This window comes from Staurois parvus, unplaced genomic scaffold (assembly GCF_062004578.1).
Source record: "Staurois parvus isolate SC_StPar_1 unplaced genomic scaffold, SC_StPar_1.0 ptg000298l, whole genome shotgun sequence".
NCBI classification, from domain to species: Eukaryota; Metazoa; Chordata; class Amphibia; order Anura; family Ranidae; genus Staurois; species Staurois parvus.
Window position 1 is genome coordinate 4,648,640 of NW_028318094.1, and position 18,448 is coordinate 4,667,087.

General features: G+C 39.1%; 1 protein-coding gene across 5 annotated transcripts in view; it reads left to right on the forward strand.

Moving 5' to 3' along the window:
• The window catches only part of GRIA1 (glutamate ionotropic receptor AMPA type subunit 1), a 382,121-nt gene that overhangs the window by 303,708 nt on the left and 59,965 nt on the right, over nucleotides 1-18,448 (forward strand). For all 5 annotated transcript variants that reach the window (XR_016313529.1, XM_089682810.1, XM_089682811.1 and 2 more), the window contains exons 10-11: nucleotides 888-1,094; nucleotides 11,676-12,046. Coding sequence is in view for 4 of the 5 variants with exons in the window: in XM_089682810.1 (XP_089538936.1) it covers nucleotides 888-1,094; nucleotides 11,676-12,046 (578 nt within the window). In the remaining variant the exon portion in view is untranslated. The remainder of the gene's footprint in view (nucleotides 1-887; nucleotides 1,095-11,675; nucleotides 12,047-18,448) is intronic.

Here is an 18,448-nt window from a genome sequence, read left to right on the forward strand (position 1 = left end):
GACCTGACAACGGAAGCTCTATAGTAAGTCTGTGGGTGATGTCACTTCCAAGGCATTTCCCAGCCATCAGCTGTCTCCAGCACAGAGGGCGCCTCTGGAGACCGGACCAGAGCGCTGCAGAACAACTAAGTATAGCGATTTTTTTCTTACAGGGCCAAGTAGATTAGGATTAGAATGTGGCTGAGGGTAAGTTTAGAGTTAAGTAGGTTTTAGGTTTAGAGTTAAGTAGGTTTTGCCTTTACTTCCACTTTAAACCAAATTCCCCTTCATTTGTGTCTCGCATGCTCCCCCTCCTAGACACTTCAACTCACAGTGGGAGGATTTCAGCAATACAGGCAGTACTGCCAATCCAGAAAGCGGTGAGGTGGACTAGGTGTGGCCAGGTGTTGATTAACAAGCTACAGACTTGTGAATTAACAGTGACAATGTTAGTAGCCATGCCCCCTGCAACATTTGTTTCATCCCACTGTAGTGCAAGCGGGTACAGACTATATGAGAGTGCCAACTCTGCTCTGAATTCAGGAGCAGTGCCGCATCCTTGCCAAACCATTACTGGCAAGATCAATAAGTAAGTATGGGACTTGCAAGGGGACTAAAAAAACTGTAAGTGTTGATGCACTCATAATTAAATGCTGCCGCACAGATTTTGTATTCATAGAAAGCCATAGATATACTTTAACCAGTTGAAGACACTAGGCGTGCTGCAAAAAAACAAAAAAGTAATCAAAGTACACAGAGCGTGACTGACTTCATCAGTCTGCAAAGATTTGGGTTGCCTATAATCAATGCAGGTAAAGATGAATACTGAATGTTAAGGTTATTAAATTTTGTAGTTTTCATTAGTTTTTTTTTAAGCTGAATAATTTGATTATTTCTTCTCCTATTAGGAAGCACCCTATGTTATGTACAAAAAGAATGCTGATGAATTTGAAGGCAATGATAAGTTTGAGGGGTACTGCGTTGAGCTGGCCCAGGAAATCGCCAAGCATGTTGGATTCAAGTACAAGCTGGAGATCGTAAAGGATGGGAAATATGGAGCTCGTGATTCAGACATGAAGGCATGGAATGGAATGGTGGGGGAGTTGGTGTATGGGGTACGTACATCACAGTTACATTATGGTGTTCACTTATTGCATTTGGATGCTTGTTGTATACCACGAGTTTGTGTTAACACAGTGAGCTTGGGATTTATCCGAGAGTTATTAAAGTAATGATCATGGAGGCTGAAAAAGAGAAGCCAATGTGTATTTCTGTTGCTGAATCATAATGGATAAATTAACCATAATGAAAATTGCATTTCCAACATGACCTGACCACTGGGCAAAATCATTGCCCAGTTCTTTCATTCCTTGTGTGGGACAAGGAATGAATTCCAACATTCCAATATGACCTGTCCATCTGATAGACTGTGGAGATAAACGCAATTCATCCCCAAAGTGGCCTGATTATTGGTTCCCTAATGGTTAGCAGGGCTGTTAGTCATAAATATGAAACAATAGTAAGGCTCAGGAGGTAGAAGGAGGCAGAGAGTAGCTGATCGTCAGGAGATTTTCATATATATGAAACATTGTTTTTTTTGGAACCAAGATGCATGTACTTACCTGATTTTTTCTGAAAGCTTACATTCTGTGAGTTTGGTGAATCAAGTGAAATTAATGGATAAGTTCACCTTTAGCAACATGTTACATGTTACACCCATATTATGACCTGAGCAGCCCCAGCACCCCCCCCCCCGAGTCTCCATTTTGACTGCAGGCTGGGGATCTTCTCCCCACACCTGATGTCACAATTTAAAAAAATCACAGCTGCGGGCTTTGCCCACCTTGCCACGTCATTCATTCTGTATATGAGAGAACTACAACTACCATCAGCCACAATGGCTGATGGCTGTACTTCTCAATGACCTATCAGGGCACTGATAAGCTCTCTAGATAGTTAATTGATCCTTCCTGTCATTCAGTAACTGCCTGCCTGTACAAGGTACAGGCAGACAGCTACAATGACAGTCTGCAGGAGCCGGAGATTGCACCCGCGATCTGCTAATCATGGGTGCAATGCTTTGCAGGCTTCTAATAAACAAATAATAAATGCACGTTTATTACCTGCAAAAATATTTTGTAATATTTTTTTTTTAAAGCTGAATTTATCCTTCAATTAATTGGGGTGTTTTTGAGTTTTACTAAGCCTGTTGTATCTTCAAGCATGAGTGTGACCACTGGACATAATCAAGTCACAATTCTGTTAGATTATGCAGACAAAGAACAGTACATTTACATTGCATGTATTAACCGCTTTCAGCCAATTCCTTTCTTTATCCACTTGGTGCAGTATCGGATGTGCAATATTACTCTGGAACCTGTTTTGTGATGGTGCCTGTGTAATGTTTCAACATGGATACTTGTTGTCTCCATCAGGGGTGCATGTGACAGGGTGACAATGCAGGAACACACTGGAAATCAGCTGTAAAGCCATAACAGGAAATGCCAGAAAAAGAAGGATCATTATATATTCTTTTAATGGGAGCTGTAGATCAGAAACTGGAATTGCCCTATAATAAAGCGTGTATGAGTGTATTAGTGTTTGGGTTCATATCTATTTTAATTATAACATTTACAAAGCCTCTGCATTAATTTGATCACTAGTTGGCAATACAGAGTCAATTTCAAGTGGACCTGTATTCAGGATATGTACATTCAGGTATCTATAAATTCATAACAGGAAGTTAATAGGCTTCAAAATAAACCCTTTCTGGCCACTGTAGCTACAGACACTGTGCAGCAATTCATCCTCAAATTTTACAGTAGATGCTCTAAAGTTATCCAAGTCTTTTTCTCAGAAGCTCAGCTCACCCTGTTCCCATTCCCAGAGCACCTGCTCTGTGCTCACATCCGAGATTAGCTGGCTAAAAGGCTGCTGAGTCACTGATCAGAAGGGAAAGCAGGAGAAACTTAGCTGGTAAGTCACTGCTGGGATGAAAAAACAGGGTGGGGTGAGCTGAGCTGCTAAGAGAATGATTTAAGCTGGCCTTGTTTTCATTCAGTCAGTGGATTGAACTAACAGATTCCTCCATCCACACAAACAAGGTGGATGGAATAATCCCCCACACCTGGAACATCTACCCATTTATTTGTTTGTTACTTTTTCAGGTTAGAGCACATATTTTTATGCTGTATATTCTTACATTTATGTCTGACTCACCTTCAACCAAAATTACACCGAACAATAGGTCCATAATTGATATAATGAGGTCTATGGTTATATGTGCAGTTGGGCACTAAGGTTCCATTTGCAGAGTCAATGAGGCCAAATACACTTTCACCTAACATCAAATGGTGCAATAAACTCTGACCATGTCCAGAGATATATGTCTTTCTGGCAGTTTCCCATTGACGGTTCCGCTTCATTATTACTTCTGCTGACACCTGTGATAAAATGTTTCCATCCATGTGTTCACCTTATGCAAGATTGATATTGATAGTGTAGCACTGTGTATATATAATAATAAATGTCAGGGGAATGTTAGCATATACTGTAGATCACTGCTGGAAGCAGAACTGGCAAATATATTTAGGTGTTAAAGTGAACCTGTCACCTATGAACAACTGAGACAGAACTAGTAGGCAACCAAGATATATTACTGAACCACAGAGTGTATAATTGGCCTGGCTGCTTTTTTATATCAGAGACTTAGGTACACCTCAAGGAACAATGCTCTTGTTTCTTCAAAATATATCCAAAGTCTTTAAACTTTTAAAAAAATTCTGGATAGAGTAGAGAAGGGATAAAATCCCTGTCCACTCTTTATTCTGTCTGTGTCAGTATGCACTCTCTTTTTGCACTGCTGACTACGGTCAATAGGAGTGAATGTGAGGGATATTCCAAAATTTTAAGTTATTCAAATAATAGGAGTAGAGGCAAAATCATCTAATGAGTACAATTGTTCTAGTGACAGCCTTCTAAAAAAGGGATTCCCTCACTTTAACTCACGTTAAATTTCCCAATGAGATGCACATGGGGAGAAAAACATGACAGGGTTTCAAACATTCCTTATGTTATACAAATGAAAAATAAATGAAAACAAAAAAGAAGTGTTTTTGCTTAAGACATACTTTAATTTTTTTTTTTTTTTTCATCCTGTATTGGATTGGTACGCTATGATGGTGCCCAACCCTATTTTGTTCTTCCCCATCTTCTTTGGGCCAGCTGTGGAGAAAAAGAATATTTAAGAAGCAACCAGTTTAATCAGATGTCAATTAACCTGCCAGTTTCATGAATACTGGGGAAAGTAGAAAACCTGGTGGAAACACATGCAAAGAGAACATACTGACTTAGTGCAGGTGGTGTCCCAAGTGATAATCAAGTGTAGGACCCCTTTGCTGTAGGGTGAAAGTGTAAACCACTCAGCTATTGTGCAACCAGGTATTAGTGGACCCAAAACAAAAATATAGTTATGTTGTAGTCAGAAATGCTTACAGATAAAAAATAAATTGAGTATATCTAACGTTTTTGTTAAATTTTGGAATAGTACGGAATAGTTTGAAACTCTTGCCCTTCAGTGAGGTATATATCCTCTGAGGCAGTTCTCAATGGAACATGTGGAAGATTTCCCCTCTTTTCCTATTCAGATGACAACTCAAATGCCCTGGTTACAGGGGTCACCAAGTCCCACACCAGTTGGGAACACAGACAATTATAAAAACTCATCAGAGACTGTACCCCTTCCCACTTCATCCTTAATTAAGAACAAAGTTTGGCTTTAGCTACACTTTAAAACATCCTACATTGCAAGTCTGGCTGAATGAGTTAATGAAACTTGAACTTCTTGTTGTTACAACAGTAGAGATACTGTATAATATATACAGAATAGACTTGTTAAAGCCTATATCATATTATTACCATAGAGTACCCCTAAAGCAGGGAATAGGTTAAATTAATTTATAAAAGAAAATACAATAAATTTCTTTATAAACAGATCAAAACTCTGATAAAAGAAAATAGAAGCAAAAAAAAAAAGAAAGAAGCTGCAATCCATTTCCACTCTAAGACCGTTAATTGTACAAAATTGTTTAAATTACTTAGGTATACCTATCTCCATTAAATTAATTTCTCCAGACTCCTATAGCTTAATTTTTATTTTCCTATGAGCAGATTCCCAGCAGAAGATTGTGAAGGGAAAGAGAAGCTCATTTCGTTATTTATTAATTCAGTTTACACAACGAATTGGAGTTTATACAGCACAGCCTCACTGATTACTATCTCCGTTCCCAAAGTCTGCTCAGCACATCCCTCCTTTTTCCCTTCGCAGTTTTTTTTTCTTTGCCCCCCTACGGCTATGGACATGTTCTTGCTTCGCCTCCCTCGATGGGAGCTGGTAACCATGGCAACCCCTGTATGGTTCCTGGGTTGCGGCCCGCAGCCATTTTGGTAACCTTTCCCATTCTCACATGTTCTGTCTCAGTGGGTGCAGTATTTCAGCACTTGTCTTTGACAGTGAACCTTAAGGGTAATATAGTGTCTTCTCCTTGTGAATCTCTGCAAAGCTTAACTTGCCCTTTGGTGCACTCATTGAAAGTGGTTTAATTAATCTAAATTATTAGGAATTATTAAATCTCAAGTGTCTTTGTACTGCAGAAAACAATCTGCCTGATTTAACACGATGGGTCACACTTGGTTAAATTCAAGGGGAATTGAAAAATAGTTTATGTGAATAAAAATATCTGACTGTAAAGCTCAACTCTAGCCAAAGATTTTTTTTTCTGGAATGTAGTGTGGAAGAGTTAGAACCCCTATCAGCTAAAAATTGCTTTTAAATGATAAAAGCTGTAAAAGTTGTGTTTTTAATGTTGCTTTTTTTCCCCATTGGGATTTCCTCTCACTTCCTATTCTGTCTGACATCTATCTTCTGGACAGGATGTGAGGATAATCTACTTAAAGCTCAACTGAGGTTGCTGGGGTCATCTTCTGCCTCCTTCGCTTCCTGGACATTCACAAATCAAAACCTAGGGCTCCGTGTTCTGTGAATGGCCAAGAGCAGAGAGGAGCAGATGTATTATCTCAGTACTGGTGTCTATGAGACCGGCAGCACTTTTTACATTTGAGCAGTCTGGAAATACATTTGGAACTTTACTAATCCAAGCAGGTAAACAAGTAGATTTGTGGGATGTGGAAGAAAATGAATGAAGGTGGCTTTTGAGGCAAAGGAATATTTAAAGTGATTGTAAATCTCAGACATGAAATATGAACAAACATATCCTTTTATAGTGTGCATCTGTCTCAATCCCGAGCACTAAGTGTCATTTCTCTCTGTTGCCTCATTCCTCTGCTATCAGTATGAGTCACTTATGACAATTTTTCCTGATACCAAGAGATAAAAAGGTGACAGGGGCTCCAGCACACAACCCAATTGACAGCCTCAGCTATGTTCCTGTGTGCTGTGTGAAAGGGGGGTGTCCCTTCCCTCCAGTCAGCTCTGCAGAGTGTAACTTCAGTTCCTCACCCCCTGCTTTCTAGAAGTTCAGACAAGCTGTAGAAAAGAGATGGCTGAAGATAAACAGGTACCGCTTATCTGGAGGATTAGTTTCACCACCTAAGGCTAGTGACTTTACCGGGTATTAAAAAGGGTTTACAACCACTTTAACTGCTTCAACCATGGTAAGGTTATTGTGCTTTAGTTGGGCTTTAATGGCGACACCACTAGTAACAAAAATCTTGAATATGTGTGTTAAATGCTGTCAGGGCCCATATACAGGGGAATTTCTCTCTAATATACCTTCTGTTTGACATCCATCAAATAGACTTGAAGTCAGATGAAATCTCCCAAACATGGACACAGACAACAATAAAAAGTTGAAAGTCCTAACCCTTCTTCACTCAAAACGAAATGAAAAAACAGTTTTGCCTGATGTTGGAGTTTAAAGCCCAACATCTGACTATATTTATTTTACTGCCCCCCTGGAACTTTAAAAAAACACCTCTGGATGCAATACAGTCAGGGTTGCCCCTTGCAATACTTTTTGTTTGCCACAAGATGTTCCCAATGAGGAAAGACTATGAGTGCAGGACATCATGGCCACATGCTCTACATTGATGGGGAGAGTAAGAGAGTGGTTCTCAAGTCATCTTGGGGAGGGGGTCAAAGTGTACTTATGTTGCACTCCATCACCTTCTGAATAAAAATATGCTAAGTAAAGAATACAAGAAAGTAAAAACTTGCTTCCAGCAATGATGGCTTCACTGAACCTTTTAGTGGGATCCTGTGAAAGTCAAGGATTCCAAATCCCATAAGAATGCATATCTGAACAAATGCTGCAGCATCCCCTTGTGATATTTGAGTTCCCTGGATCCTGTGGTAAGGCCCAGTGACATCACTGATGCCACAAGTAGATGTAAGAAGCTGGAGTGTAAAGTCTTTTTTTTCAAATATTTTACTCTTTTATTGCTTTCATTGAGCAATTTACTCAGGGGTGAGGGGCTGCGTAACAAGAAAGTCCCTTGCTGAGGTTCCTTCCACTAACCCCAATGTCATTACTGTGTCCTGCAATGACAGAGTGGTCAACGGGAGGAATCACAGTGCACAGCAGGTGACAAACTATCTGAGCCACAGAGGTGTCAAATGGCAGCAATGCCAGGAACTTTTCAAGAGAGCAATTTTCAATACATCACCTTGTGGGTGGGTGCAGCGCAATATGGTGGCAGTGAACACTCTGAGTATGGTTGTAATTAAAAAAACTTGTATGGAAGAAATGGCCCAAAGATAATATATACAACCCAGTGGGAAGGCACCTATCTGGGTACACTCACAGTTCTGTGAAAAACTTGTAGATTGGAGCAGGTTCTGATGCACTGACAGCAACTGTCTCCAAGGGCAAAATGCGGCCTGGTCAGTCTTGGCCAAATGGGAAGGATTCTGAAGAAGGATGGCATGACCCTAGCCTTTCCCTACTCATCTGGAACCTTTCCCTACGACTGTTCATTATCCCTGTCAAATGGGTGTACTGCCCCTATCCTATCCACTCACAAAAGTACACACCAAATCCTGAGAGCAGGCACTTAAAAAGGCTCTGCTGACCCAAGATGGCCACCAGGATCATCTGCATGTACTGTAGCCAACCAGAACACTGTCTCAGAGGAGCAAGGAAGCCATAAGGAAACTAAGTTTCCAGCTGCAGTATTGTTCCAGCCAAGTGCCACTTACAGTAGAGAACTGGGACTGCACCTTCCTACAACCTGCTAGATAGGTATGTATAAAGCTTCTCCTTGATTTACAGAGTACTTTCTTTTTAGTTCATCTTCAGAGGTGACAGGGTTACTGTAAACAAAAACACAGTTTTCAGAGAACCCACTTTTGATAAGAAAATTAACAAAAAAGGGAGTAAAAGGAAAACAGATATAAGCTACATTAATTTTCAGGCAACAAAGACACAGGCATGTTCACTGGACAATTCAGAAACATTATACCAATTTAGCAATGAGTGAATAATGGCTTTCTCCATTTTTTTATGCTGAATGTACTCTATTAAAGAGAGTTTCTTAAAGAATTGTTTGGTCATGCAAGGCAAAGCAAGAGCTTTGCTTTCATATTAAGGCACTCATTCTCACCTTTGTTGACTCCCCTGCCACTTCTATTCAGCTGGTGGGACCAAAGATAATATCTGGTACTTCCATGCATGGAGGAGGTTGTGACTCACTCCCCTTCTTCTTATGTGACAGATCTGGTGATTGGCCCAGTGCTATCACATGCTTGCATGAGACAGTCCTTAGCCCTGTGTAAGCTATGACCAGAGGATCTTTCAGCTTACACAAAGCCATTGTTTTTTTGCTCCCAGTGACTGAACAGAGTAGCCCAGAGCTAAAGGAAGATAAGTAAATGTAGCTAGCGAGGATGGCATCAATGAAAGCCTTTTGCTTTGTTCTGCATCACCAAAGCACAATTCACTGTATGAATCACCTGGGCAATGCAATTCATTACTGTTCACCTTAAAATGAATTATCTGATTTAAGTGAACTAGTAACTCAAATGCAATTCTTCTGCTTTTAGATGGACTTACAATTGAATCATTTTCTATGAGTTAGTACATGTATAACTGTATAGATTATTCTGTATGAGAGTATTGAGAGGAATGCTGAAAGCTGCATACTGACTCTGGTAACCAAGAAGCATAATGTACTATTACCTTTGATTAGAACTGAAAAAGCGCATGTAAAGCCATATTTTAGTAGCCTGTCCTACAATATCAAGTTTGACAGAAAACTGTTTGTTATGTAAAGATTTGAATTCCTGATGTTTTTTGCAAACATTGCTAACAGCATGATACTTTGACTGCTGTCTGGAAGATTTAGTAATGATATCATTTTACTGATACAATGTCTAAAAAGCCTTAAAGAAATCCTGTATTGAAAAATGTGAAGGCGGCCATTTTTGACTTCTGAAAATTTAAGTTGCCTGGAAGAGTGGATTTGGTGACTTCAGTACTAACCTTGAAATTGTATGCAGATTAGAACTTTTAGCTGCCCTCTAAATTTATTATCTGCATTTTCTTTCAAGTCAATGAGCCTGGGACAGCTAGGCAACTTGTACTCTTAGGAGATCAGTAATGGCAGCCTCTGCATGTCTTCCATTACGTGCCAATAAAGCCAAAACTATGTTTTTTTTGAAAAAGTGCTCTTTTTCCTTTAGATATTCTTTAAAGCAAACCTTTCATGAAATTGCAAGATTCACTTAATTGTAGCCAAGCTCCTGAATAAAAACATTTAGTGAAAGTAATAAAAAAAGCGTTTTGAAGAAAACATGTAAAAATACCTTACATCCCAGCTTCTGTAGCACCTGCCTAGCCAAGGGTAGGCCTTCTCAAAGAACCTGCAAAAGCTAAGGATCCCAAATACCACAACAGCATAGCTGGAATGCCCCCAAGATTCCACAGTGATGACACTGGTGCCTACAGGAAGCATTCGGAAGGCTGGGCTTAAAGTATTTTCTACTTTTTTCTTCAGATTTTTTATTCCTTTATTTTTTTTAACTGATCCTTATTTATTAAGAAGTTGCAACATAATCCAGCCTTAAAATTTCATGCAAAGTCCACTGTAAATTTACTGTACACATGTTATATTATTGATCTTTACTGCTGCCTTCTGGTTGTCATTAGCAGCAAGTTTCTATGGTGTACCTATTGAGGAGAAAACAAAATTTGATCCAGCTGACAATAAGACATACTTGATGAAATACCTGTTTACAACACAATAGCTTTAGTAGTTAGTGTTAATTTCATACGCAAAAATGATTCTATACCAATGAACTTTTTACTTTTAGTAAAACTATATGTTATCATGAGAGATGTTTCTTGCAATAAGATAATAGTATGAAAATTTTAGCACGTGGTTTGATTGCTACATTGTTAGAACCTACCAAGCCCAATTTGGCTATGTGGCAGGTGTGGTGTTTTTCAGGGGTACTGGCATGTACAAAAGTATTTGTGCACTAGTCTTTGGTTTCATAAGTAAGCTGTTTTACCTTGGTAACCCCTGCTTTAAACAAACATCAAACTTCACAACCCCAGTTTTGTACCCAACTTTCAGCACCATCTATACAGATTTGATGATATTCAAAATTAAGGGCTAGTCTTTTAAAAAATATCACCATTGCTTTTATTATTAGCTTTTGATTAGTAACAGCTGACATTGTAGCATAAAATATTTAATTTGTATGTGAAAAAACTATATCCATTAAATGGTATGTAAAGACAGACATAAAAAACACAAATTATGACATTTATGTATTCAATAAAGAAATCATTAAAAGTAGTTTAATGCTGTAAGTAATAGTGAAGTGTGTGTACCTAAATTGCATGCTGTATCAGCTCCCTTTATTTCTTGTAACATTCACACTACGAGAGAGAGAGGGCTAGTACTGGGAGACAATGTTGTGTGAATATGTGTGCTGCATGAGCAGAGAGTTAAGCTCTTCAGTCACCTGCTGCTCCTTTACAGTCCTATTACAGGCTGGAGGTCAGATCACCAATATAGCTCTGGCCTCTGCAATACTTTGTAAATCTCAGGACTGAGTGAACACAAATACAAACCCTTCAGTAGGTAAAACTGTTAACATATATGTATTTCAACTATGACTTTATCAGTTTTCTAACCTCAACAAATGTGCCTATAATTCCCAAACATGTTCTGAAATATTGTGTAAAATTTATAACCATCTTGCAATAGAAACACATAAAACACAAACCCTTTAGTAGGTAAAACTGTTAACATATATGTATTTCATCTATGACTTTATGTTTTGTAACCTCAACAAATGTGGCTATAATTCCCAAACATGTTCTGAAATATTGTGTAAAATTTATAATCATCTTGCAATAGAAACACATAAAACACAAATCTGCCCATAATTCCCATACACATTCTGAAAAACTGTGTACATATGTATAATTATCTTGTAATAAAAACTGATAAGGATATGAAAATATTATGCTCTGAAACATAAATTTTTGTATACAATATAAGCTGCCTGAATACTAGTGTATTTAGCAAAGTAACTTTTTGTACATTGTATCTTTGTGCCTACTGCGTACTTACTATAAATTACTCACTTACTTACTTTTTAACCAAATAAAATTCAAATAAAAAGAAGTTCTGAAAAATGTTAATTGTGCTTGTTCCTGTGCTTTCAGAGAGCGGATCTTGCGGTGGCCCCGTTGACAATTACTCTGGTCCGAGAAGAAGTTATTGACTTTTCCAAACCTTTTATGAGCTTGGGTATATCCATTATGATTAAGAAGCCTCAGAAGTCAAAACCAGGTGTCTTCTCCTTTTTGGATCCACTGGCCTATGAGATCTGGATGTGCATAGTGTTTGCCTACATTGGAGTTAGTGTGGTCCTCTTTTTAGTCAGTCGGTTTAGTCCATATGAATGGCACAATGAAGAATTTGAGGAGGGAAGAGAGCCACCTTCTACGGACCATTCAAATGAATTTGGGATATTTAATAGCCTCTGGTTTTCACTGGGAGCATTTATGCAACAGGGGTGCGATATTTCCCCTAGGTGAGTAGGACAATGCATGTATTTTATGTAGAAGATTTTAAAAAAAGCAAGAAGGACTAAGCATACTGATAGGTGACATGGGAAAGTAGAGTTCATTTTTTTGGTATACTTCTTGATTTTTATCTTTGTTTAAAATATGAAGAATTTTACTTTTAATTCATATTAAAAAGTAAGGAATGCATTTACTGTATGTATTTATTAAAGCAGTGCTAAACCCAAAAGCAAACATGTATTATATTGTAGCTTACTAAATCTTAGATGTGATGGCTGGATTTGTTTCCTTTTTTAGGCTTTCAGTTTTCTATTTTCATCTGGTGATCCAGCCAGTAAGTCTGTTGGTTTTCAAAATCTGCATCCCCCCAACTGACAATGATGTGGTCTGCTGTGCCCCTGTGCTCATTCATCCAGAATCTGGACACTCTGCAGGAGGAGTGTTACTGGCCAGATCACCAGGAAAAAACAGTGTGAAAAAGCATTAAAAAACCAATGCAGCCACCACATCTAGTGGTTGGTAAGCTGCAGTATAATACATTTTTTATTTTGATTTTAATATTGCTTTAAAAGATAATTAAATATATTTTAAATTGTTACTAAACCCAGGACCCTGCATTCACTCTATCTGGTCTCCCACAGTACACAGAACAGGGAAATGCAATTATTTTAGTAAATATAAACTGCTACATACCTTTTCTCATCAGCAGTTACAGCAGTCTTCTGACGTCTATCAGTGTCCAGCAGAGCACTGGTTAAAGCTTGTAGGAGGAGTTTTCTTTCTGCTCTAGGAGGATGCAGAACCCCTGACCTCTGTCTGGACAGTGCTGATTGGCCCTGTGCTGATTACATGCACTCTCTCAAGAAACCAAAAAAAACTGAGCATGTTAAAAGTGTCTCCACATGATATGTCTTATCAGGAGATAACTGGAAGAAGGGGAGGATCAGAGAACAGAAATTTTAAAACAATGCAGAAGATTAACCCCTTAGGTTCCATAGTGAGTATAACAAGCATGCTTTACTGCATATACAGACTGATTTTACTGTTGTGGGGTTAGTAACATACATAGTATAAATATTTGAAGTAGCCCTAAATTCAGGCTTCTGTAATGCTCTGTACATGAGCACCCAGACTGGGAGAGGGAGAGGCAGTACTTAGAGCCAATAAAGTGCCATGAATTCAGGAAGAGAGAGCAGAGAGATGACCTCACATGTCTCTTGTTGCTTACTCATTGAAGGGCAGACTGGGAGCAGAGAGGCGATCAAGCTGTTTTGCTAAATTACAATAGAGAAAAGTCAGGTCACCTAGCTGTCTGTGCTGTCTGGGAGGGCTGTCTAAACCACAAGATTTGATGGATGCACTTAAACCATGAATTTAGCAGTTTTCCTGGTGTTCAGCTTTAATATTGTAATTAATCATCATAAAAAACAAGCCTAGAAGTTATTTTGTTTGGCAGTTCAGTGGTGTAACTATAAATGGGTGATCACCCTTATGAGGCTGTCTGGGTCTCTCTTTCTTTCTGCACTATCATTTTGCAAATAAAAGTGCATGAGATTTTTCTACCAGTGTACGACCAAATGTGTAGAAATGTTTACTATCAGTGTACAGCTGTGATTGCGGATGGTTTTACTATCACTGTGCAGCTACAAGAGCAGAAGGTTTTACTATCAGTGTGCATTTATGCAAAGGAAGATTTACAATACCTGAGCAACTGCACATGCTGGAGGTTTAATTATAACTGTACAACTGCATGTGCAGAAGGATTTACTATTGGTGTCCAACTCAAAGTGCAAGAAGTTTTACTATGCCTATGGAACTGTCAGTGCAGGAGGTTTTATTACCACTGTGCAATGGCAAATGCAGAAGGTGTCAGTATCCCTGTGCCAGGAGGTTACATTACTATTGTGGAACTGCAGAAACAGGTTTTCCTACCCCTGTGCAAATTCAAGTGCAGGAGGTTGTAGTATTACTGTACAACTGCAAGTGCAGAAGGTTTTATTATTAGTGTGCAACTGTAAGCGCAAGAGATTTTACTATCTATGCGCAAGTGCAGGAGGTTTTTTACCACTGTGCAAGTGCAGGAAGTGTTATTGTTCCTGTACATCTGCACGTTCAGGAGGTTTTAGGAGAGTGCAAGAGGTTTTAGGCCTGGTTCACACCTAAGCAGTTCTCTTTTTGCAGTGCTTTTTGTGCAGCAGCTGAAAAACACATAAATGTGAATGTATCCCATAGGAAACCATGTTAAATGTACTGTAGTGAACCAGGCCGTACTTTTCCTGTCTAACTACAAGTACAGGAGGTTTTAGTATCTCTGTATAACTGCAAGTGAAGGAGGTTTTATTATTCCTGGGCAAATACAAGAGCAGGAGGTTTTATTATTCCTGTGCAACTCCACATGCAGGAGGTTTTATTATCCCTGTGAAACTGCACATGCAGGAGGTTTTATTATCCCTGTGAAACTGCAGATGCAGGAGGTTTCTATTATTCATGTGAAACTGCACATGCAGAAGGTTTTATTATTCCTGTGCAATTGCACATGCAGGAGGTTTTATTATTCCTGTGCAATCGCACATGCAGGAGGTTTTATTATTCATGTGCAATTGCACATGCAGGAGGTTTTATTATTCCTGTGAAACTGCACATGTAGAAGGTAATATTATTCCTGTGAAACTGCATATGCAGAAGATTTTATTATTCCTGTGCAACTGCACATGCAGGAAGTTTTATTATTCCTGTGCAGCTACACGTGCAGGAGGTTTCTATTATTTCTGTGAAACTGCACATGCAGAAGGTTTTATTATTCCTGCGAAACTGCACATGCAGAAGGTTTTATTATCCCTGTGCAACTGCACATGCAGCAAGTTTTAATATTCCTGTGCAGCTACACATGCCGGAGATTTCTATTATTCCTGTGAAACTGCACATGCAGGAGGTTTTATTATTCCAGTGAAACTGCACATGCAGAAGGTTTTATTATTCATGTGAAACTGCACATGCAGGAGGTGTTATTATTCCTGTGAAACTGCACATGCAGATGATTTTATTATTCCTGTGCCACTGCAGAATGATTTATTATTGTTGTGCAACTGCAAGTGCAGGAGGTTTTATTATCAGTGTGCATCTGCAAGTGCAGAAGGTATTTGCATATTCCTATGATTTCATTTCTGAAATGTATACTAATTTACTTTTTGCCACTTGAGCACAGGGGTTAACATTCTAAAAGTGTGCTAATGGGAAGCATACTTGTCACCATTAGCAGGCAGTCAGCTTTTAACTGTCTTTAGGTTGCATTCACACTTGAGCATTTTGTAGCTTGAAGCTCAAAGCTTGAAGCTCCAAAAACGCTCAAACTTAAAAAATCAATTGTTCTGTATGGTGCCTGTTTGCGCTATCAGGTGTGAACAGGCACCATAGACAACAATTGATTTTTTTTAAGTTTGAGCTTTTTTTGGAGCTTCAAGTTACAAAACACTCAAGTGTGAATGCAGCCTCAGTCCTCGTTTTAAAATGAAACAATGGTTCTGAAATGTCCCTGCTAGCACAGTTTTCAGGCCTACAAAGATTTGACTGCTCTGTTCAGGTGCTTTTGTTCTCACCACATGTACAATTAAAAAATATTTAACTGTTGAGTTTGAGAACACTTGGGAAGATAAGTCCTTTCTGTATCAGTATTGAAAATTAGGGCATAAGCTGCAAAAACATTGATGCAGAAAAATGTTGAGCCTGGTAGTGGTAAAGAACCTTCCTCCATTTAATTTCTGGACAGTAAACATGTACAACGTCAACAAAAGCTGTAAATCCTTGATTTTGGGGGGTTGGTTTACTAAAGGCAAATAGACTGTACTCTTTGCAAAGTACAGTTGCACTCTGGAAGAACAGTTGGCCCTGAGCTTAGTAAATGAGCAGAAGCTCTGCTGACTTCCATCATCCAATCATGTGCAAGCAAAAATGCTGTTTTTTTTATTTCCTTGCAAGTGATTGGGTATTCTTTACCAAGTGAAGTTTTATCTCACATACTAAGTTCTGAAGCAACTGCATTTTCAAAAGTGCACAGACTATTTGCCTTGAGTAAATCAACCCCTTGGTGTGCTTTGTGTATTTCTTCCAGATCTGTACAGTAATCCAGTGTGAAACTTTGCTTCTGTGTAATAATTAGCTGTCGCTGCTAATCTCCCTCCTTGTGCGGGGTGCCTGGCCTTGTACCTGCCCCACTGTCATTTTTTGCAGACAGTCTATAGTGGGTGGGGCCTGCTGGGTCTTTGCTCCAGTTTTGCGCAGCATGTTGATGATGTCACCACTTTTTAAGGTAATAACTGGGTTTGCAAAGGCTTTTTCTGCGCACAAAGTGAGTTTTTATCCTTTGTGGCTATTTAGGATTATATTTAAAAAAACATTTTTGTGGCCGGAGTTCAGCTTTAGTGGAACATCCATGTACTTTACCAGGCTTTTGATACAGTTAATGTAGGTCATCGTAGCAAGCTGAACAAAAAAATAAGATAGCATTAATATAGTAAGTGGTAATTGCTTTTCACATACTATACCTTGCATGAATTCTTCAGTGGCTTTGCTCTCATCAGGGCAATATGCTACTGTATTAACAATGGCTTATAATTCATTTTAATTATTAGGAGAGTGCCAGCAATAGCTGCTGCTCCTTGAGCTCCCACAGAGGCCGCTAATAATGTTTGTGTGAATACACTGGAAAAACGCACACAGTGTCTGCAGACGGCCCGATACTGAATCCATACTCGGCAGGGGATATTGAGTTCTCCTCTCCCTTTCTCTAGATTTGTTTTAAAAGCAATGTACTCCCCCTCCGCGTGCAAATTCACAAAGCTCAGTGCAAAGAACGAAGCCGCACAGCGTGGGCAGCCGCGGTGAAAGCCTCTCCCCGCCCACCTGCATGCATAAACACGCATACTAAATCTCATCCCTGTGCCTTACCCCTCCCCAAAGGGGCAAAGTGTTAATTAAATCTCAGCCAGCTGAGTAGTAGATGACTCTGAGACATTGCTGGAGCTGCAGGCCTTCTGGATTTTATGTATTTGCAAAGGTCACCTCCTGATGAGGGATTTTGTGCTGAAAATGAGTTAGACAACTTAGGAAAAATAAGGGAGAAAAAGGGCATACCTTAAAGCAATTACATATAGGAAGGAGTGATACATCACTGTGGGCCAGGATGAGACTAAATGGCTAAACTGTGTATTTTAAAAACAAAAATATTATTTGGATAAAATGAAAATATCATCTAAGCATACATTTCAGCACTGTGTAAAGTGAGGTGACAAATATATACTCCAAAAGGAACCAGTTACCTGAAAGTTGCAGGTACTCTTAATAACACCACAATAATGAAGTTCACCTTTGCTGCACTCCGTTAGTATGTTGCAGTCTCCAGAATGTTGCAGTCTCTAGTACTTCTGGGTATGGGGGAACATGTGACCTCCTTCACTTCCTTTCGGGAGGCAAAGTTCAGACCTGAGTGGTCAATCCCAAAACCCAAACACTGACACATGAGGAAGGGGAGATCTATGACCATGTAGATGATCCAACACTAAATTATACTCTGACCTCCTGCATGTGAACAGGGCAGAGTTTTAGGAAGGTAAATATTAGTCTGTGGGGGGGGACTACTAAAAGCATAAAACATCAATCCTTTAAATGCTAAACAACCATAGTATATATAAAAATATATATAAATAAATATACAAAGTTTATTTTCCAGAAATTGCGTGATCAGACACCATATAATATAGATCCATGCTTCACGTGAATTTCATCCATTATAGTGCCACCTCAGAGCTCTCAAAACTCTCACCTCCAATGCGTATTGTACTGCGTGTTTATTAAAATATCTCCATTATTGGTCTCTATCTCCTCTAACCACTAGGGACTGTCCTTTCCTTTAGTAGATGTTAGGATGGCTTTACGGATTCCACCGTTTAAGATGGTAATGGTTACCTACCAGAGGATTCGTGTTTCAGTCCATCCCGTCCTGAGATTCACAGAGCCTTTTGTGGCAGGACAGGAGATCTACTTATACTGCACAGCTCTCCTCTTCAGTTCTTACGCGTGCCAATTCGTATGTAATTATTACCATCCTAAACGGTGGAACCCTTAAAGCCATCCTAACATCAACTAAAGGAGAGGAGGAGTGGACAGTCCCTAGTGGTTGGAGGAGATAGAGACCAATTCATTCTCAATTCCCTGCCAGTAGCGCTACATCACACTACTAATATTAATATTGCATTGTAGGAACACAATTGATGTTAGCAGAAAAACACGTAGTGGCAGTCACCAATAGACAGTATATTTTAATTTTAGCACATAATAGGCACAGGAGTATTTGCACTGTATTTTAGGCCTACTAAAAGGACCTATCATTTTACCCTTAGAGGGTAAAGCCACAG